Below are 23960 nucleotides of genomic sequence, written 5' to 3' on the forward strand. Positions count from 1 at the left end.
TTCCCCAGCATATGCATGAAAACAACATTTTTTGAAGCCACAGAGAAACCTCATTATTCAAAAACGTGCTTCCCTCAGCAAACTGTTTTATGTCATTACCTGTGGGCCCTGGAGTGGAACCTTGTGGATGTAGCACCCTGAGGTCACAAGTTTAATATACAAACCACAGGATCACTGTGTTTCTTACCATTTTAGTGGCTCTCCGGTGGGTCCCCAATCTGCCTCAAGAGCCATTAATGCCTCCTGCAGTGAGGAGAATGGATATGGTGTTTTGGTTGAAGGCAAAGCCTTCCTCGTAATGACCTTACTCTCCCCTGGGCTCTCAGCTCATGACTTATAGATCACACCGGCTGTGTTGAATCAACTGTAAACATAGTTCAGCTCAGAAGCACCATAGGGTTATTATAATGCGTGTCGGTCAGAGATTTTATGTGATACTGTGATGCATAAGGGACAGTTTTCAGCCTGAATTGGGTTGTTTTGATATAAGAACAAGAGAACAAAATGGTATTTCTGTGGTGTTAGTGTGTAATAACTATCATGTTGATCTATTCTAAGGTTCACACAGTAATGAAGGTAATAACCAGATGGAGCAGAACTTTAAAAATTATCCTTTCACAGAGAGAAAATCTTAATATGAGGCTATAATTCTCTGCTGCATTATGCTTCTTTCAACATTTTCTCTGCGTTCAGTGGCCTGAAGTTGTCATTTCACGTCTTTCTGTAGTCCTCCAAGGATAGACTGTCCTTGTGCAGAGCGAGAACTCTGCGTTCTGAATAACTTCTTTTCTGGGTTCTGACACAGAGCACTTTATGAAGGACAGCCATTGTGTTTCATGATTCTGCAGGGTGTGCGTAGATGGCTGGAAGGCTCAAATTCTTTTCTGCTGCTAGTACCCTTTGAAAGCCATTTACACGATCTTATGTCTATATGCCACAGTGTGACTTGTGCTGTGTATGAATATCCTTGTGTTTGAGGTATAATTTGAAATATTAAACTTCCATTTCTAACATTCTGCAGAAATATTTTGTGGCCAGATACATTTTTTCTCAGAATCGTAGTTTTACAGAAGAGGAAACTTATGTTGTTACATTGAATAACTAAATTGGTATAGGAGACATTATAAGAGATAGACGTGGCACTCAAAGAATCTCTAATAGAAGTTGAAGAATTTAGTCAGTGTGCAGTGGTTAGGAGAGTTGCCTCACAGCAAAAACTGTGTAACATTTCCATTTTCTCCCTGTGCCTTCCTGCAGTCCAAAGACATGCTTCTTAATTTAACTGGTTATTCTAAAAAGACCCAAAGCTGTGAATATGAGTGTGGATGACTCTTTCTCTCTGTATTAGTCCTGTGACAGACTGGCAACCCGAATCAGGGTGCACTCTGCTACTTTGGCCTGTGACAGTTGGGACAAGCGCCAGCTGCAACCCTGAATTGAACAAGTGGTTGAGTGGTTGATGAATGGAAGGATTCGCTTTTGCTTTCCTCCCATCGATGAGCAAATCACCAGGAACTGAAACAGGAAAGCTCCCACTCCCTGGACTTCTAAAGTCAAAGGAGAGCCTGCTTGCAAGAATTTCTTGCATGAGCTGTTGACCAAAACTGAGCATTTTGTGGGGAGTTTTTTTTTTTATTATTTAGGAAAGTTGCTCAAGACAGTTTATACAGTTACAGCTACATTGCACCATCTGCCATTTTGATTTTCTAACCAACTGACAGCAGTCACTGTTGACCACCACACCTTCCTGCTTCTTACACACAGCTGTGCATGCATTAGCAAAAAACCTAGTCTTTTTGGGGCACTAGTAGCTCCTTGTCTTTTTTTTTTTCAATTACAAAAAACCCATTAATTTGATTTCAATTTACATATCAATGCTATATTCACAAAACTACTATACTATATAATGTATACGATGTTGAAACAAAAAGGCTTTTTTTGAATGGAAACTTCTGCTACTGAATTTAGCCAGAATTTTTGATTATTTAAATGTTTTAATTTAATCACTTGAAATTTCAAATTATTTTCTCAGATGTTTGAATTAAATGTTGAGATAATAACCCAAAACTCCTGGATGGTAAAAAAAAAAAAAAAGTATGAAAAACAAGCTTTCAAACCTTTTGTTTGGAAATTGGTGTAAATATTATTTTAGCTATTTAACTCTGTTCATGACTTTCCATTTTGCACTTTGTCATGAGTGTCCCTTGCTGAGTTCTGGCTAAATTGCAGTCAATGTCTATACAATGGGATTAATAGGAAGTGTGTAATGGCTCTCTGTAGGTCTTTCCCCAAGCTCACATCTGAGGTTCAGGGCAGTTTCAGCAGTGTGGTGACAAATAGATCTACTTGTTACAGGAGGCCAGATGGAGGTAAGTGTACTTATGTTTTACTGTATCTGCAACCTGAATCTTCATTAGCTTCAAATTTTAATGAAGAGCTCTGACTGTCGGCCTACAGGAGGAGTCATAGCAAAGCCATAATGGTACGAAATGCTGTACAAACATAGAAGTGAAAGTTTTGGAGAAGAGGGCATTTTAAATCTAATGTCGGGGCAAAAACACCAGAGTATTTAAGCTTTTTTCCTCCTTTCACTATTTTATTTCAATGAATATATAAGTCATACTTAGAAATAAAGTATAATATATGAAAATGCTTTAGCATGTTTGCCCCTTAGCTTCTTTTTATTTGCAGCTGTCTCACTAAGCAAGGCTCCTTTAAAACTTTCACATAAAAGAAGCACGGACACGTGTACACATTAAATATAAATCATTTTATAATATACAAATTGTACAGATGTCATGAACAATAGGAATGTTGACACACTCAGGATAGCAAAGATAAAGAATACTTTTTTTCTTCCGCGATAGCGATGCAAAAGACAACGGCACATGATCAAACTCAACATTCAAGATGGCAGCTGAGGTGATAAAAAAAACTCACATCAGACACAAAAATCTAAGAATACATTTTGCAGAGGCTGTGAGCAAGCTAAAGTGACAACACAGAAAAAAACAAAACAAATAAATGACGGCATCCTATTAAATCATGTTCTGCCTTTTCTGCTCTGCCCATTTCACACCATAGTAGCACACAGGAAATGAACCATTACGTTTTTTTTTTTCTTTTTACAGCATTACCAAGAATGATTGCACCAGCGCCACTATTGAGGCTCAGAGACAATTATGCTGATATAAGACAGTATGTTACCTTTCCTTACAAGAAAGGGGAGAGGGCCGTATATTTAATACTAACGTTAGATCTCCTTCTTTTCACAGACGGCTAAGTTAACACGGTTCAACATCATTTAACTGATGAAGTGTCAGATCCTATCTCACTTTTCTCTCCCTGTCTCTGTTTTTTTTTTTCCGTTTTGTTTTTGTAGACCACAAAAATCACAATTACCCAGAGTCTCTGGAGTGTACTCATGTCAGAGGTTAGACTGCACAGCAACCAATCAGCCCTTATCAGGGGGAGACGGAGCCCCCTAAGGCCACGGCCCCATGCTGGATGGACGGATACAGGGCCGGCTGTAACTTTTTGTCAAGGTTATGATCATCCATATTTGTGGATGAACAACAGGAATGCAGCGGGAGTCACAAAGCACTCGTGTCAGCTGAGATCATCTCATCGTTTTCATTTTCCAAACTCTGTTCCCATAGATAAAGACGGATCTGAGCTATGTGTTTTCACAGGATGCCAAAGGGGAATAAATGTCACAGTTTTAGATTAAAAATGTGCAGACATGCAAAAAAGGCGAAAGAAAGGAACGCTGAAATAAATTCATATTCATAAAACAGATGGATGACAGTTAAAATGTTTAGCGTGACACTGGGGAGAAAGAAAAAATTGATTCAATCTGAGGAAATAAGCTGACCAGGATTTAACAGGGGAATTTCTCAAATATTCATAAAGATCTTGTCTGCTCTCAAAAGATGCCTTTTGGTGTTGCCTTTCATAATTTATATTTATTGTATTCCGACTAAAACCGTGAAAGTGACAGCTGAGTCCTATTTGCTCGTCAGCTTCTCTGATGCAAGAGGTGGCATTAAATATTTCTTGCTTATTATTATGCTTATTAAAGTTCAAACAGTCAAAAGCAGCTGAGTCGATGACGTTTAAGGAGACGGAAAGAAAATAAAAGAGAATACTATAATGTGACTATAATATGACTTCATATCTTCATTCAATATCGGAGTGGTTATTTGTCACGTGCTCGTGCACACTCCTGTGTACAGCTGTGGAAAATCCATTCTGGCTCAAACATGACCCTTGACCTCGTCTGCCATTAGCGATGACCTCACGCTCACAGTTCTGGTCTCCGTCATAGTGGAGGGCGAGAGGACAAGGACCATATGCTTCAGGGGGGTCACACATGCAGCGACCCCTCAGTTCAAAACCCACAACGGCCCTCGGGAGGTAGCTGGAAGCGTCAGTCAGCGATACATTTTTGCAAGCTTTAGCAGAGGCAACACAAAGCCCACAATAAAAATGTCCAAAAACAGAACATTCACAATAAAAAAACACATGTTCAAAACATGTTAAGAATGATCCAAAATATAATACCTTCATATAGACACACACATCTTTATCCTGTCCTTCTGAATCCCAGCAATAAAACATTTAACAACATCTTCAAAATACCAACACTGACTGTAGCAAAACGTTCCCGTTTGACTATAACAAACACTTAAATCACCATGGTGCCTCTAAAAGACATTTCTAATAGCAGACTGTGGGCCATTTACAGTATAGTGATAAGGCTAAACTGGTCACAGTTTTATATTCTACTCTACACAAAAACATCTGCCATTTTACATTGAAAAATCTCAGCGGCGGGTGGATTAATCTCCCGAAAGGAGAGCACTTATTCAGCATAATCGATCTTACTTGTGTGTAATTGAAGAGTTTCTTCTCCAGGAAGGATCCATTTTTCTTGACCAAGCTATCATTTATTCTCATGAAACAAAATATCCAAATTGTGACAAATTATACTATGTATAAAGCCAGACAGAAGGTAGTTTAAGTTCTTTATAAATCAAATGCTAACGCTTTAATAAATAGGCTTTCTGACATCTTTGTGATGAGATATAAGTTCTTTGCAAAAATGCAACACTTTTTTTTTTAAACACAAACTCTTCCTCCTCAGTGCAAATGATTCCCCATGACATCACTGTTAATATGAAGGCTATTTGCTTCACATTGAGGTGTTTTGCTGTCAATACCTCCTCCCAATAAGTGACCCCCATTATAAATGCATGATTACTGACAGATACCCCACTGACAAAATCCATTAGTGAGCTAATGAGAGCTCCACACCGTGAATGTTGCCACTTCCCTCCCCTCCTGTTCCACCTTTTAAAATGGAAAGCTACACGATGCCATGAAACAGCACATTAGGACTTGGTTATTGTCAGAAATGATGTCTGGTAAGAGGTGCTTAAAGAGCTGGAGGTAAAATAATGAAGGAAATCTCAACAGGGAATGTGGGACACAAACGGCTGTTACTTTAAATGAGCCTATCCATTTCTTTTATTTGACTCTCTTATGCTCTGTGGTCTTTCTCTTTTACTGCAGCCTTCTTCTTTATTTCAATTTCTACCTCTCAAATCTGGTCTCAATAAACAACGAGGCTACGACATGTTCTGACCACACAGCTTAACCTCGTTTCCACACTGACAACTACTTTCATTTTCAGCGACTGACTGGAATGTAATTAAAAATGCAACTTTGCGCAGGAATAGATCTCCTGTATGTAAAAGCTAACTCTGAATATGAGTTCGGCCCTCGAGGTGCAAACATTCAGCTGAATTTCACATCCTTATCTAGCTTGGCTTTGAATATGGAACATTCTGTATGCAAGGTGAGCACACCAAAGAGTGATTATCGGCTCTGTTTGAAGCACTTGATGGCTTAGAGCTCAGCGTAAACAATTATCTGTTCAGCCTACTTTGGATTGCCTGTCGCAACAAATGCCTTTCCCATCACCTCTATGAGCTTTCTCATCCCTTCACATTCGAACTCACACGAGAGCAGGGTTTAGGACGATTCAGGATGTTTTTCTAAGCCTACTTGCCCTTTACATTGTCAGATGGGTTAAAGAGGCAGCCAAGACCCTACCTCTTTTTTTTTCTGTTTTCACAGCTTCATAAAGCAGTAAGAGCTGGTCAAACAGGTAACTTTATCGCTGTAAGACAGGAAAAGCTCACCATGCTCTGTTTTCTCTCTGTTAGGACTTACTTTTATATGTATTTGTGTTTGTGTAAAACAACATCATTTAGGCTAGCTATTTAACCCTATTGAAAAGTTGCAAGTGGGCTGCAACAAGAATAATAATGCAAAGCCCCCGGCCTTGTCAAAGGCCTGGGAACACCAGGAAGTAACACAAAAAAGTGAATCTATTCCTTTTTGAATACCTGATTTTAGAAGATTAGCAACATGCAGTAGCAGCAGTTCTTGTTGAGAAGCTGCTAGATTGTTAGCTAAATGCATTAGTTAAGTCACATTACCTAAATCAGCTTCTTTCATTTCGTCTTTCATCTTTAATATAAGATCGTCTGGGCTGTCTGCTCCCTGTTGTTTTGCTGTCAGCATTTTAAACCATTACTGGGAGCGTAAAAAAAGCTCTTAAGCTAGCAGCTATTCTAAATATAACTTAGGTTGGCTGTCAATAAGAAAGAAGTTCATTTAGTTTTTTCAAAAGGTGCATTTACATTATAAACTGCTTCACTAAAACTGTCAACAAACCATTCAATTTATCAGGAGCAGGTTACAGTCTGATAGATGAGGCTAAATTCATGTAAATTTAGACGGATAGCTACCAATAAGCTTCTTTGGGGAACGCCTTTAGCAGTGAGTCCAAGACAGTGTTTGATCTTACTCTTAGCAATTTGGTCAACAGCAACACTCCTCGCAAACAATAAATCCAGTAATCAAAATGAATCCACATTAGAAAACATTTTAAATGCTGGGTGACCAGGCCTTTAAATGTTAGCTTCATTCTGCACATGCTCTGATTTTGGCATCCTCCTCAGTGCTCTGGTCTTCCTCATCCAGCGACGCCACCCTGACTACCACGCATCAGCATTTCCTGTTTTAGATAGTATATACATTCAGTATGTGTGGTTTTAAATGAAGTTCTTTCCAAGCTACACTGAGTTAGGATGTGGGGGGTATCATCAATGAGCAATGGGAGGTTTGGAGAATGCTGCAGCGATGGGGACCAAAGCCCCATTAATTTGGATTAGGGACAACACTGGGAACCAGTTCTTAGGAATGGGGACTGGTAGGGTGGGGAATGAATCTTAACTTTAACAACTGGGGCTACTCTTGAGTCTCCTCTGGGCTTTGACATGTGGCCTGTGGATCAACCACAATCTCCTTGGCAATGATTTCCGTGTGTACTGATTCTTCCGTTTTGCATCTGACTGCATTATCTCCACCTTCATCTTTCTCCTCATCTGTCTCTACCCCATTTTCTATCACAACTTCAACTTCCGCTCTGCCCTCGTCCTCCTTTTCTTTGGTCTTGCTCTCGACAGTTGCAATGGTTTTCATCACTTCCTTGAACTCTCTGTTTTCAGAAGGCTCTCCGTTCACTTTTGATCCTTCTCCATCCAGTGCTTCTTCTTCAGTGCCATTTTCTGCTTCTTTGTCTGTTGTCGATGCTCCTCCATCTTTCTTTGTGACAGTCTCCATACTGATTTCAATACCATCATCATTTTTTCTATCCTCCTCACACCTTGCCTCTCTCTCTGTCATTGTCTCACTTTCTCTTGCTGTCTCTCCCTCTGCTGTGTTCGCCTTTTCATCCCTACTCTTATCTTCTTCCTTTTCGACCTTCTCTCTGTCATCAAGAGGCTTGGAATCTTCTGTTTCCTTCTCAACTTTTGTTTTCTTTTTCTTCTTATTTTTTGCACTATCTTTGATGCAGTTCTTGTTGGACTTGCTTCGGGGCTTGAAGATTAATTTCTGAAACATTTACATTAGTATGTTAGTGGAATGCATTGTAACTCTGCAAATATGCTTTTGGCCACAAAGCAGTGTAGGCAGACTTAATTAAGAATGGATCACTGTAGATCTAATATAGCGCTGGGATAACTAGCTAATTCAGACGAGTCTCATTGATGCAGAGAAGGAAATTGAGGCTATTGTGAGGGGAATTACTGGTGGCCTTGAGGCCTTCGGACTGACCAAACAAACAGGCAAAAATTGAATGCAATATGTCCTCAATTACTTGAACAACTTCTGAAGGGTTCACACACACTGCAGGGATAGTGATAAACTGCACAGAAAAAGCAAAAAAGAAAGCAAATCCCTGACTCTTCTGTTAAATTTGCTGCTGTGATGCCAGTTTAAATTCGGGTCACAGAAAGCATCAGCATAGATTCATTCCACTGCAGACAAAGGTTAGCTTTAAAGGTTATCACTGTTATTTAGGCTAGCCAAGAAAGAATTATAAGCCTCATTCCCCAAAACAACACACTTGTCTGTTGCTAGAGAGCGCCTTATATCTAAAACAAAGAGGTGCTGGTTCACATTTATCCAGTGCTGTGTGTTGGCCAGCTAAAACAAAAATTGTGGAATTGGAGGTAGCAAAAGGTGATGTTGACCTTGGATGTATGAAGAGCAGGTGACAGAACGACTAGTGGGAGATCCCACGATATCCAAGAGATACAAAGAGGAATGTGAGGTCACGTACCTTTGATTCCCTCCTCTTTCGGCCTAAAACGGGCCTCTGCAGGAAAACAATCTGTTTGGTGGACAGACTTCCATCACTAAAGGACACGGGGTCAAAAAGAGAAAGGGAAAGAGAACAGACCATCAGCTGAAATTGTTGGATCTTCAACAAGACATGATTTTTTAAAAAACATTTTACTTATCAACGTTTAAACAATTAGAAATTCTGCAACGCACAGACAGATTTTTCTTATTTCAATATTTTTCTTCTTTCTGAGTGCTTGAAAAAGTGCTTTCTTAATCCAAGATAAATATGCACAACTGATTGGAGTAAAATGCTGAGATAACACGCACTCTTTCTGACCATTCATCAAGATAGTCAAATTAACTGCCGGCCACTGCTCATGCTTCACACTCTTATCTGACATTTAAGGATATAGGCACACATTTGTAGCCCAACCTCTTCCCTGCTGTCATCTGTAAGTATCATTTCTCCACTTTGCCTTTGAAAGATGCAGAAAAGCAGCTCACATGGAAGCAGACAGCCTGCCTTTTTGCAACTTATGAACATGTTCTGCTGCTCTAAACACGCACTTCTTCTCTATTTCTGTATTCCCCCAACATAATCCTTCTTCCCATGCACATGTCTCACTCCTGTGTTCTGAGAAGGATAATCTGCAGAAGTACTCGCACAGTACTGACAGATTAATTGTGGCAGGAAATGCAGATTTGTTTCTGAGTGGGCTTCCTGTCTCACACATTCACTCTCCAGTCTGCTCATATTTTGTCATGTGCATCCCTTTTCTCAGCCCATTGTGCTCTCAGTAAATAGCTGCCCGCTCAGTTCTAACTCTTATCTCATGTGACAGCCTGTTTTGTGACAGTTTTATTGTTTGTTTCTGTGTTAGTCAATCCATTTTCTCTTGCTATGATTGGATATGGCTTAAAAGGAGATATGTCCCGTGATAATATCTGCCACAGGTTCAATAACACATGCGCATAAAAGTCGGATGCTTTCTAAACTTAAGCCGCCTGCTCAACTTTGCACTTGAAGAAAGATGGCAGGTTTATGATCACTGCAGAACCTTAGGAGCCTGCTACAAATCTCCCCCTTCCCAACATCAAATAGACTTGAGGCTCCTTTAGCAGAAGGCTTACTATCTAAACCATCCAAAGCCTACCACAACCTCTTTTTTTTCCATTACCTCTTTCCTTCCACCATTTATACATAAGCTATTTTCTAAGCTGTCAAGAATGCTGAATGGCTTACTGGTGAATCAAAGCTGAAAACTAGCTGGAGTTTCCAGCAAAAAGCCCCAGCCAATTAAGTTAGAAAGGAGTGGATGGCTTAGAAAATCACAGGCCTTTACTGAACCTACTTTTGGCTGTCAGTGTCAGCTGCACCATTATAACCTGAAGCTATACAGAACAGCAATAGCCTGTGCCTTTTTTTTATGTGTAAATGTACCTGCTGGTGGCTTCATCTGTAAGGGGGAAAAGCCCGCTACAGAACTCAGCTGGAAATTGCCTCTTGAAATAAAAAAAGAACAAAAAAAACCTGACACATGCAATCAAACACCAGTGGAGCAAACTTTTGCTCCACAAAATTAACACACTGTGTAAAACACACACACTATTCCCGATATTAAGCTTTTAATACGTTTGGATACCTGCAATAACGAACAAGTTCGTCAGAACCTTCTTTGTCTCCCTTGTTGTTGTCCCCCCAGTTAATGTAGAGAAATTTGCAGTCACTGTAGTTAATGGCTTTAAAATGTAATTACCATCTACATTAATTGAATGTGGAGAACATGAACGCATGCTCTGAGACAACTACATGAATTAATGTTGTGTGGAGAAGCCGCTGAGCACCAGTTAGCATTAATTTCAGACGCTGCTGAGATCAGTGACACTTATCTGAACCCTCCAGATGAAGTGCAGCCTGGAAACCCTCACACTATGCAAAGCATGCATTTGCAAATTTTGCGTTTAAAAATGGAGGAGTCGACAGCACAAAAACAAGTGTAATGACTACTGCTAATCTGAAATAGATCATCAACCATTATTTTGGAGCGCAAAATGTTTTTCAGGCAGGGAGAGAAATGAGCGCTGTCTTGTACTGTATCTAGGCCGACTCTGATTAATTAGCCATGTTGTGCTGTTGTGTTGTGGCATTTTGAAAGAGAGGAGAGAGGGGGCCGTAGGAAAAAAACACAGGATGAAAAAATAGAGGTAATTAATCAGCGATGCAGTGTAACAACAGCAAACATGACCAGCTGAGGTGGGGGCAGAGCAAACAATCGGTAACTGCACTCATAGAATTACTGCATACATCAAAGTACCCTATATTACGAAAGGACAGCTTCACATTATTCAAAGCCGATCTTAAAACGATGCTTCGTGTCTGTATACACATTAAAAGAATTACTGTCAGCTGACGTCATTCCTCAAGCCCATACTGAACCTCATACTGGGTGCAGAGAGATTATTCTTAAGCGATTCTTCTGTAAGTTATCTGCAGCTCTTGCTCTGCATTAAATTGCTTTCTAAATTTAAATGGGTGCATAAATTAGATGCCAGCAGTCTAAGTTTGACAAATCAAGATGGCGTGATCTGGAGTCTTTTTCGTATTTCTTCCACTTCTTTTCGGTGCTGAGGGGCATGACAGAAAGAGAGAATCTGGACTAAAACTTTTTACCCAAGATGGAGCCCTTACTTGAATGAAAATTCATCAGCTGGGATGGGAAGCATCTAAATGCAGTGAGATCCCTACCTGACACTATGTGACACGTTGTGTCCTGTCCCTGCATCTGGACATGGCTCATGATTCAAAAAGATTACTTTAGCGGATGTGTTTTATTGTAGCACCACAGAGACATTGTGCTGAGGTTAGTGTTACATGGCATTTTGGGGCTGCGTGTACTATATCAAGATATTTCTGGCACATGTTGCATGTGATCTGCAAGCATTTGAAGCTTTTTGTATATCAAAAATGACAAAGCATAGGGACACTGCTGAGCTGTTCATCACACAAACTGACATGTAAAAATAAGAAATATCAGTTGTGACCACATGGGACTAACTCATACACACTTTTGTAATATCAGGGGACTCGTGCACCTTGTATTCCTTTGGTTGGGTTTTTTCGGCTGGTTCCTTTATGGTTCACCAGAGTGGATCATCTGCCTCCATCTCACCCTACACCTAGGCTCATTTTCTGTCACACCAACCACAAGCATGTCCTTTTTCACTACATCCATGAATCTTCTCTGTGGTCCTCCTCTTTTCTTACCGGCCTGGCAGATTAGTCTAATATATCCACTATCCCTCCTCTGAGCCTCACCTCTCTAACTTTGTCTTCAAATCACTCAGCCTGAGCTGTCTCTCTGATCTTTTCATTGCTAATCCTGTCCATTCTGGTCTCTCACAATGAAAATGTTAAAATTTTCAGCTCTGCCTCCTGTCTTCTTGTAAGTGCCATTATCTCTAAACCATATATTATAGCAGGCCTCAAGACCAGATTGTGCCCCAACCGTGTCCCACTTGCTGCTGCCCTGCTCACACCTATCCACTCCACCCTGCCCTCTCTTCTTCACTTCATTGCTTCGGATTGTTGACCCAGACATTTAAACTCGTCTACCATCACTACATCTGTTTCTTGCATCTTCACTGTTACACCTGTCTCTCTCATTCGCACACATATCCGTCTTACTTCTACTGACTTCTATCCAGAGCATACCTCCACCTCTCCAGGCTCTCTTCCACCTCTTCCCTACTCTCACTATTGATCACAAAGTTGCTTGTGAACATCAGAGTCCACAGAGACTGCTGCCTGACCTCATCTGTCAGCCTGTCCATCACCACTGCAAAGAAGAAGATTCCTGATGGCTCTGAGTCCCTGTCCTCATGTATGTTGTGCACCGTCCTCACATACTTTTCTGCTACTGTTGCAAAGTTCCTCTCTTGGGGCACCCTGTCATATGCTTTCTCTAGCGCTACAAACCACAGTGGGAGATATAAATAATCAGGTAATGCTAAGAAAATGTCTAAATTAGGAGGCTGAGAATTCTTGTCTTTCACATCAGAGGTTAACACACAAACAATGCCAATTATTGGTAGCTTGTTAAATAAAATGCAATCAAATGATTGGAACAGGTAGATAATTTACAGGAAATGCTGAGTTATATTGGCTTCATGTCTTCACAATGTTATGTGTGAACTGAGTCATCTTTAACGTCTGTTGCACACAAACTAAAAATTGTGTTACAACAATGTTAAAAATATAAACGACTAAAACATTCAGGAATTGGATGTCACAAACGGCACAAATCATCCTCTGCGTGTTGTGGAACAAACTCTGTTTTGAAGTGAAGCCTTCAGTGTGACTGAGGATGCATGCGAGGCCTTTGACCAAAAGCGGATGTACACTCATACAGCAGCGATGAGTGATGAGTCAGCACAGGCTTAGATGAGGAACCGTTACATTTCTGTGAAGAGATTTTCCATCAACAGTCAGAGCTGCAGCTGCTGCGCTGCTCAAAGCTCAGCCTACATTAGCAGAGATTTAGGTCAATTTCTGCCAGAACTGTCATATTTCTTTGTACAATAACTTGCGCATATTATATATCGCACCATGTGCCAGCTTTCACAGGAATGTAGCATATAACTACAAGTTTATAACTTTAGATGTGAATTTTAACTTGTACGATAAGCTTTTTACACAAGACCCAGATTTCCATTTGATGTTTCTTTTGTTACACGTGAGATATTATGTTACTACTTTGCTACCTACTGAAATTAATCTAGTTATTCATGCAAAAGTTATGATCAGCTTCACCTCAATGAAGCAAAAAGAGCAAAAATGCTGTAACTACTTGTTTTATATACACCTTCAACATAAGCCTGCACTCTTTTAATGAGTGTGTCGTTTAAGGGAGACAACCTGTTGCTAGATGTATCCCTATGGCAGGGATATTAAACTTTATTGGTAGGAAAAGTTATAAAACAGTTAAAATACAGTTAAAAGTTCAAAATCAATCCCCTCCTTCACATTTTCTAAAGCTGTCCAGTGGGCCAGGTTGGAGTCCTGTTCCATGAGATTTATGCACACATATGGGGTGAAATAAAGCGTTTTGGACAAGGTTATATTAGGGAAATGGGATTCAGTGTTTATTTTCTAATGTGTAGAACTCTCGAAACAGATTTTAGATTCCAATATATACATGTAGTTGTAAGTATTAACCTCTTGGAACACACTGAAATCCTGCAGCTCTAGTTCACACTTGTAAATGGACTTAAAGCAATATTCATCATTATAGTTGCTGCAGTTCCTCCTGGCTGCCAACAGAGGTCATTAGATGTCACAGATTACTTGATCCCCCTTTAATAGTCAGACAATGGGATTACCTGTTAGTCTTGATTACAGGAGTTGGTAGCACACAAGTAAGCCTCCATCCATATGTGGCCAGAGACTGAAGCAGAGGAACATAATCAGCCTTGACCTGCAAACCCTGTGGAGAAAATAAGATGCCCATTACAACTTACAATCAACTCAAACAGCCCTAAAAATGCACATAATCCTGATCTTTTATCCCTTAAACGCCACATAAGCGAGCATATTATATTCCAGAGTGCAACTGTGATTACAGCTGTGAAGCATCAAGCTATGAAATGCAATCAAGAGCTGTCAGCTTTGCTTAGAACTCAAGTCTCATTTAGAAAAACTGCCTCCCTCTCAGATATGATGGCTTTCATACCATGTATGTCTGAAAGGTGGTTTTCAACCGCAGCGGACACAGGAAAGAATAAAAACTGAGACATAAATCAAGTGCTACAGAAACTCCCCGGCTGCCATGAGTCAACATTGCAACCATCTCTATTCCCAACAGGTATTTGTCAGCACTGTAAGTCCTTGAGCAAACACACTACTCATGTGACACTGCTCACTTTGTGAAAACATTTTAATACCATTTGAGCTATTAAAATACAATTAAATGAACCCTATCCATGTTGTCTGAGTGATGGATCTAAATCAAACACAGGAGCTTATTTAGGCTCGGGGTGGGGGGGCACATTATTCAACGTTAACGTTCTCAACTAGGGCTGGGCCATATTATACCGTTCACGGTAATACCGGTATAATGTTAGGCAACGATAGGAAAATGAAATATCGCGATAGAATGGGAGTAAAACGCGCATGCGCAGTGCCTTTGTTTTCATACGCACATGGCCGATTGTTGAGTGAAACAGATGAACCAGAATTGGTTTGTAAAAATGGTGCAACTTCAGTGATGTGGAACTGATTTGGTGTTTGTCCGTCAGATACACGACAAAGCACATTTTTTTGCAGAACATGCAAGCGGCCGTCGTTATTGTCGTATTTGTCGGACTAAGATGCTCTTAAATCTGGGAGTAATCTGGGTCCTAAACTCCGTATGCTTCAGGTCAAACAACACTGCAGCATCACTGAGCGTTAAAAACTGTCTAAATTCTTTCATCTTTAATAAAACGATCAGCATTGCTGCTTTACCAGGTGTAACTATAAAGTTTAACTTCCAGGCATCCATGAAAACAAAAGTTATTACATTTAACGGAGTTAGAAGTTAGCAGGAAGCTAGCGGAAGTTAGCTCGCTAGTTTCGCTAGTTACCTAAGCATGATATAGCATGTTCTGACTGAGAGATTTCTGAAAAAAATCAAACGTACAGCTCTGCTATCACTTCCAACATAAATGAAGACAGGAAACTAAACAGCAGTGACGTTTGTAGGGTTACTGAAGTTGGGCTAGCTGGTATATAATGATGTGCTACGTGATCGCTAGCGACACAGCTATATTAGCATAACATAAACAGTGAAGCTGGAGGACGAACACTAACACTTTTCCACTTATAAAAGTTAACGTTAAGGTTCTTCATGGTTAGAGACAAATGAAATCGCATGGCAGGATGCTGTAAACGGACCAAACTTCAGTCAGGAGAACAACTGAGATAATCCATCCACAATATGAGGTTAGTCATTAATATACTGCAACATGGGAATAGAGCAGCTGCCAGAGAATTCAACATTAATGAATCAATGGTACAGAAGTGGAGGAAGCAAGAAGAATGAGTTTAATCAAGTTTGATTTATCTGACTGCTTTGTTTCGCTTAATGTGCCTTATAATCCTGTGCACCTTATGGTCCGAAAAATGCGTACTGCACACTGCAGTTTAATGTTGCAAAGCACCTCTTTTTAACTTCAGTGGATATTATACATGGTTATGCTCAGGATATGTCAGCCCATTTCTACTGGAAATGCCTTTTGGTTAAACTTTCAGCAAGGAATTTGCATTTGCACTGTTACATTTTTATAAAGCTTTAATGTACATAAAAACCAGCTTCTTGTTTAAGTGAAAATAAATGGAAGGTTGTCTTTTTGCGCTAGTAATGTTGTGGAGTTGTATTTTGTCTCGCATCAATTATATCGTCGGTTATATCGTTATCGCAAATTTTCAAATATATATCGTGATAAATATTTTTGGCCATATCGCCCTGCTCTATTCTCAACGCTACGTTGAAAACACACGCACCTACACACATGCACAAATTCATGGACACACGCTTTTGTGAGAGGAAGTGTGTGTGGTTTGCCATCGTGCCATGTTAGACGTCTTCTAAAAATGAAAAACCGCAACGCGTGTCAGACAGATTTTTTACACCTTCAACAACAAATGCATTTGCACGCGCGCACACACACACACATGCAAAACACACACACACACACACCAACAGATTTACTACTTATTTAAACACCTCAAAGAAAGACCCCATCTTCACCAGGACTCCTAGAAATTAGGGGCTATGTATAATTAAGATCACTTGAAAGGCAAAAATAAAACAAAAGAGCATTCAAGCCGTTACAGTTCATCATTTCCAGACTGTTAAGCTCAGTGGTGCAGTGTGAGGTCTGATATGAGTCAAGAAGGCAGCGAACATGAATAAACTACACCACAGAACTCCACAGGGTCTATTCATAGTGCAGCGATCATCTGTACAAGAGACCTGAGAATATTTCACACCTACACATGCTGCATTAGACGTCATGGTAATGAGAAAGATGAGGCTCTTCTCTATTTAAAGCTGCACCAGCAAAATTTTTCTTCAGCCTCCGTCACAGAGATGTTGTGCCAGACGAGCGTCCCTTTCTCACTGAACGAGCTGCCGCAAATTCATGAATATAGGCTTCACAGTGAAATCCAAACCAGAGGCAGACCAGCCGTTTTTTTAAAACTCTTCCTTTGTTTGGTAATAGTACAAAAACAAATCAATGAGCTATGTTAATCATGCCATTTTCTGAAGGCAGTCTATTTTAATTACCCCTGCTTTGTAGCAGGGATTGTATATAGTTGTCCACTGCAATGTTGCCGGTGATAGTGTTTGTCTGGTGATGAATTATTTTTTATGATAATAGATCGAGTTGGCAATCTAGAGGCCACACACTTTTCTTATTTCTTATTTGAATTCTCACAGACGTCTGCATGTAACATAAATATTAAAAACGTAGTCTTGGAACTAAACTTTTTTGGTTGTATGGCATGAGAGAGTTGAGAGGCTTTAAAGAAACAGAGATTACAGCCATAAACTGTATATAAAAGATGGAAATGGCCACCGTCATATGAAGTCCCAAAGTGAGGAGTAGAGCTTATTGAGAAACTGAGGTAGACACAGACAAGGGAGCCGGTAAGGTTGTTTACTTCACAGACCTCTATATAACCAGTTTTTTTAAACCAGAGGATTTCCCCCCTGATGGCCTTTAAATGATGCATGTTTAAGACATTTATGTTGTATAATGGGTTTGTAGGCTGTGTAGATATGATTGCATTTTTCTGCATTCACAAAATAACTGTGATGTAAGTAATCGCAACAGTCACACTTAGTTGTAGTGAATGAGAGGACTCATAATATTAGTTCTTCTGCTCTTATCAGTTGTCTACTTCATGTGTAATTGTCCTGATTTGCTGTTATGTTGTTCATTTATGTCTATTTGCCTGTTATCATGAATTGACTCACATGTCATTTCAGGCCTGACACTCCTACCTTCCACACTTTCCCACCTTTCTGTTCACCCTCATTAGTCCCTGCATATACACTGGCAACATTTCCCTCCTTTGTTAGATTGTATTTATGCACCTTCCCTCAGCATGGCAATTTTTTTCCTCATCTGTTTGTATTTTTTTTTAAACTTTTTCTGCTCATATTGCCTCTTTTTTCTTGGCTGCCAGCTTGCTTTTCACCCTGTAAGAGACTTTTACCTGGCGTACTTGACTTTATTTTTATCCTGCCTGTTTTCTGTTCTGCTTTTGGGTCTATTTCTCTGAGCGGTGGCATACAATGGTTACATTATATAATGATGTAACACACATGTATACACAGTAAAAAGTGACCACTGTGCAGAAGACATTATCGTCACGACATATTTACTGTAAGAATTTGATTTTGTTTTGTAGCATTCATATTTTGGGAAATAACTCTTAAATGTGACCAACGCTTAAATGTGATCTACTGAGCTTTCAAATTTTCTCTCCAATGTTTAATGTGGACACTCACATTAAACATAGCCAGGTTATTAAATAATGAGGTCAGAGTAAGTAAAAGTAATCCCCTTGAGCCAAAAGTACAGGCTGGTTTCAAGTAACAGGTCAGCTTTTAAGGGATCACAATGCTAACACACCATGAAACACTAACTTATTGTGCGATAATCGCACACAAATATGAATAAAAGAAACAACCATGAGAATGATAAATGGACTGGCACTTACTTGCTGCTTCGCTATTCTAAACACTCAAAGTGCTTTTTTCGTATAAGCCACGTTCACCCGTTTAGACAGACATTCATGCAGCACTTTCTTTCACACGCTTACACTAATACACCAGTGGATACAACAGGAGCAATTTGGGATTCAGTGTCTTTCTCAAGGGCAGCCAGGCATCAAACTACCAACTTTGAGATTACTAGATAACCAATTCTGCTGTGCCACATCCCCTAAATGTGAACAACCACTATTACATGAACTACTATTAGTATTAATACAGCTGCTACAGCTGAAATGCTATTATTTGACTAGCTTTTATGGCCAGCATTTGTTGTTTTAATGCACACTGTGTATAACTAAAAATACTCAGCTCAAGTGTTTCGATAGTTTATTACTTTGATACTTTTAATGCCTCTACCACTACCTCGACTAATGCAGTCTGTGTATATAACTTCAGCTGATTAATTATAATTCCACATCTAGAAACTTGGATAATTTACATAACTATTCCAGCTGCTGTGACTATATCACTACTACCCTCTGCTGACTGCGACTGGATTTCATGGTAATCATACAGAAGAATGAGCACATCACTGACAAAAAGACTGATCAGCACACAATGCTCATTGTTTTCTACGAGACAGACTTCAAGCAAAAACACTTAAACCCATCCCATTATGCAACTCTGCATTTTTCTTCCAGAGATTCTTATTGATCAGAGTGAAGCAACATGCACAAACAGACCTAAAGCAGCCACACATCAAGCTGTAGGTTATAAAGAGCTAATCGTTCGGATACAAGACACAGCTCCAGACATTATTTACACAAGCATTACTTTCTAAGTTCCTACAGGGAGCGGTGCATCTACATTTTTCGGTGGTTTATGTTGGAACCACTCCCAGAAACAGGCTCTCTTTCAAAGCCTGCCCAGAAAGTAAATTGAGAAATAATTTTTCTGTAATGGCTTGCTGTTCTTTGGAGTGGGTGAAAGTTAATCACAGTCCCTGGAGTGTGGCTCTTGCTCTCCCTGACTTATTATGCAGGGCCACCTCGCTGCATCAGCACTCCAGCACCAACCTGTGAGGCTGAAAAACAAAGCAATCACACCGCCATCTTTGCCTTCGATGTTATCTGAGTGTGACTATAAAGGAGGGCCACACAGTCAGAGGACAGAGAAGAAGTATTTTAACCGCCATGGTCAAAGCTAGTTAAAATTAAATCCATTTTTTTCTAAAAACATTTCCGCCTTATCCTGTAATAGGGTAGCTGGGCTATCTTAGCAGGAATGAAGGACTCTGTCCTTCTCTTTCTCAGCCTTTAAAAGCTGGTTTCTTGCTGTTTAACCTCCCCTCTACCACTCTCAGACAAGGCACGGGGATATACTACCCAGTTTTTGTGAACATAGACCTTTAGACAAAGTATTTTTTCGGGCCTGCAGCAGACGAGGGTTCACATCAGCTCGATGTTTAACGTGCACTCTGTGAATCAGTGGTACGAAAACACAGCTCGGCTGTTTTTTCTTTAAACCCTTGACTCTGAACAACATAACAGCCCATAATTCTGTTTTTCACCGTCTCTGACTATATTTGAAGGCAATCGAGGTCAAAAGGCTTGCAGACTCAGTCCAGTAATAATGAAGCAAATACCATTTAATAAAAAGACATTCAGATTCTGCAGCTCCTGATAGGTTCGTTCAACCCGGTGTGTTGTCACAGCAACAGAAGATTCAGCATCCACTTTTTAAAGCCCTGTAACAACCTTTTCTGAGTGTCAGCAGCCTTCATCGCAAAAGTAAAATATTCAATATTTTTAGCTGACTTTTAAAGGTATTGTCTTCAGTGTTAAAACACTGAATAGCAGCGTATTGAGTGCTGGTCTTAGATGCTTTTCATGTCCAATTTGTCAGCTTGCTAATGGAAAAGCTACCATGCAACCATGCTCCTCCAGTAGAGGCAAGAGGTCCTTAAAGACTTCAAAAAATTCAAATCATAAAAACGCATTGTGACATTAGAAAGTGTACGTCTACAGACAGACCCATTGGTGCTAATAAAACAGGCACATTGTGTCCACTTTGTTATGTTTGAGCATACACAAAGTGGAATTATTAAGGAACGTCACATGTCCGGTGTGTTTTCAGGCACCACATAATGCTGCTTTGTTAGATGTATTTCACCTTTACAAACAGGGTGTTTTGGGGCATTGGTGACGCAGCTGGGGCAACATAGATGACTGAGAGATAATGACCCATTTTCAAGACCTACAAAGGCAACTTAATGACTTTAGGGGTGTGGTATAAGATGCAGTTTTAACAGACAGAAAATCATGTTTCATGTTCACTTTTACACTAATGTTCAACTTTTAATTTTTCCTGAGGTTAAAGCCTCAGTTTTGACCTTCAAAACATACATTTATGAAAGAATATAATCAGTAGATCCATTTAGTACTACTTGTGACTGTGCAACACAGTCTTTAACAATACTATCTGTCATTGGTAAACAAGATATTTTTAATATTATCTAATTGATTTTATTTGCCATTACTCTACCGTTATCATTTATGTGCATTTACTTTTATAATTGTATTTCTTCCTTTCCTCCCTTGTCCCTCGGGGAACCTTTCCTGAGCTTAAAACTGGATTACTGCAACAATAATAAAGCTTACAGAGTGCATTCAATCTTTGGCTTTTATAAGGCATTAGCCTACTTTTGAGTCAAGACTAGGCCATGTAACCTGATAACACATGATGAGGTGGTTGGGCAAACAAAGGATCAGCTGGTGCAGATGTTAGTGTTCATCATATGTCAGTGAGGGCTTTTATTATGCACTTTAGAAGACACAGAAAATATGGCCATTTGATGGTTGGAGCCGACAATTAAAAATCAGTCTAAGATCAGAAAAGCCATCAGCTTTAAAAGAAGCAGATTCAATTATTTTATGTTATAAAAAAGAGAGGTCAAGAGAACAACTGTGATAGGAAAGGCTGTTTTTCTCTTCAGTTAGACAACTGGAGAGGAAAGGAACAAACAGTGAAGGTTTTGACTTAACTCAGACACGTACAAACACATCAGAAGGGATTCATTTCAGATACTTCAGACACTTTGAACTTGACACCTATTTTCCTATAATGCTTTTTTCTATTCTCATCACCCCTTCATGCTACAATACATTGGCAGAGGTGAGAGACAAATCTGGTATTACAAGGAAAATCCCACAATTAAAAATGTGAAAGTGAAATTATTTGTTATCAGTGAAATTTACTGAAAGTTACGGAAGCGTAGAGCTGCCACCCAGGCAAAAGATAAACAGAGCTATATCACATTATAACATGAAAAGTTTATTGTTCTAAAAATCTACTTTTCATGTTTGTACAACATAATATCGTTATTATTACAATATACATAATTATCACGTTATAACAAAAAACCTTTCACGTTCTTACAATATAAATATTAGATTGTACGAACATGATAATTATGTATATTGTAATAACGTGATATTATGTTGTACAAAAATGAAAAGTATTTTGTTAGAACAATAAACTTTTCACGTTATAATGTGATATAGCTCTATTTTTCTTTTGCCTGGGTGGCAGCTCTACGCTTGGGTAGAAAGTACTTAAAATTTATTTGATATTTAACTAATTATTATTTATGATATCGCAGTTGGGAAGATTAAATGAGGGAGTGCTGTTGTGCACCTTGAGGCGACTGTTGTTGTGATTTGGTGCTGTATAAATAAAACTGAACTGAATACAGGTTATTGAGCTAATTGGTAAATCTGAAACAGAAGATACTGCTTTTGTGCATGGTTCCCCCAAAGAAAGAAATAACTAACTGAACCAAATTTGTACGGCCTGAATATATAATCACCTGAGAAGCTTTCGCTGCTATGGCTGGTTGATGTGGAGCCACTTTTTATGAAGTTGTAGTTAAGTTAGGAACAGTACAGGCAACAGATTTCTATCTGCATTATTTGGCAGCATTTTCAGCTCTAGGACCTCCCTTTCACACAGGAGCACATCTACCTGCCGTACCGAAATAGACCCACAGTAAAGAACAGTACAGTACAGTCAGCAGGCATCAGTAGAAACAGATGTGACATGGATCGAAACTACACTAAAATGTAGTAGCTGGGGTTGACATGTGTTGCAAAGTGGCTTGTACATGCACTGTGACTCTCAACAGGCTTAAATAGTGTGTCTAAAGCTGACACAGTAAAACTTGTTTACAGCTCATCTGAATGCTGCAGGTAGAATTTCAACAAGCTTCTAAAAGATCGAGCACTTTGCTCCATTTCCCAAATCTCTGGATCGATGTCCTGTCTCTCAAAAGACAGATTTTAAAAATAAGTCTGCACTAAATGGACTTGCACCTAATTACATTTCTATATATTCTCAGAATTAGAGCCTTTTAGTTTTTATGGCTCCAACATGTGGAACAAACACCTGAAAGCTAAACTGTTATTTAATTTAAATCTGGGCTTAAAATGTGTTATTTGAAGTTGCTGATCAATGAACCAACTTCCTCTGCAACTTAATCCTCGATTTGTTTTTGTGTCTAGTGGATGGTTCCCCGTGTTCACATATGGTCTGAAGATTTAGTCATTACAAGGCAGAGTATAACAGCTGTCCCAGGGACACAACATAGAGGACGGGGTTCTCCCACAGTTTAATCACCACTTTGACATTGCTTTTTTAAAGGGTGCAGCAGAAACAACCTGGGCTACAGCAGACATTAGCGCACCAGATATATATGACTAGCCATCTGTGAGCATGAGAAGCAACTCGAATCTTGTTTTTTTTTTTTACTTTTAATTGTTGTTGTTGTTTTTCTATCATGATTATTTTCAAAATTCAAGATTCAAGAGCTTTATTGTCAATACAAGAGTATACAAAGTATACACAGTATACAACGTACCGAACCAGTGTGCTGTTTCACCCCAAGCCCCCCATGGTTTCTAAGTATATAAACGATATATTTCCAAGAGATATAAAACTAGGAATTACAAATAAATAACATGCTAAATTTTGGTAAAATGAAGGGATCAAAACGTACTAATTACTAATTATACAATACTATAATAATAACTATGCAATACTAACTGTACAATAAACAAAGACAGGACAGAGACAATACAGAGTGGATTGTGCAGTAGGCATTAAATACCAGGTTCAAGTTATTGTCAGGATATTGTACACGAGACAGGACGAAGACATGTGCAAGATGCAAAATGTGCAAATATAGTATAATTTAGATGTATGTTCAGTAACTATGTGACTGAGTGTGCAAATAAGCATATTGTTCCCAGGTCCAGTTTGTAGTGGATTTGTGAAAGTTTTTGTTGTTTTTGAGTCTTTTGGTGAGTATTGTAGCGTGTTTGTAGAGGTATGTGTATATCAGTCTTGTGGTGGTAGTGAGTTGAGGGCTCTGACTGCGGGGGAAGAAGCTCTTGCAGTGCATGTGACATGTGACAGTGACATATCGTGACATGCATA

The 23960-nt window shown here is 39.4% G+C and overlaps 1 protein-coding gene across 3 annotated transcripts in view; it reads right to left on the reverse strand.

The window, feature by feature from the left end:
- Positions 1 to 2777: 2777 nt before the first annotated feature.
- Positions 2778 to 23960, reverse strand: part of rftn1b (raftlin, lipid raft linker 1b) — a 132969-nt gene continuing 111786 nt past the window's right edge. For all 3 annotated transcript variants that reach the window (XM_082552166.1, XM_082552168.1, XM_082552167.1), the window contains 3 exons: positions 14083 to 14186; positions 8699 to 8774; positions 2778 to 7968 (listed from right to left, as the gene is read on the reverse strand). In XM_082552166.1, the coding sequence (XP_082408292.1) occupies positions 7321 to 7968; positions 8699 to 8774; positions 14083 to 14186 (828 nt within the window). In that variant the 3' untranslated portion in view covers positions 2778 to 7320. The remainder of the gene's footprint in view (positions 7969 to 8698; positions 8775 to 14082; positions 14187 to 23960) is intronic.

The sequence above is a fragment of the Aulonocara stuartgranti genome (genome assembly GCF_965226115.1).
Source record: "Aulonocara stuartgranti genome assembly, chromosome: 11".
Taxonomy (NCBI): Eukaryota; Metazoa; Chordata; class Actinopteri; order Cichliformes; family Cichlidae; genus Aulonocara; species Aulonocara stuartgranti.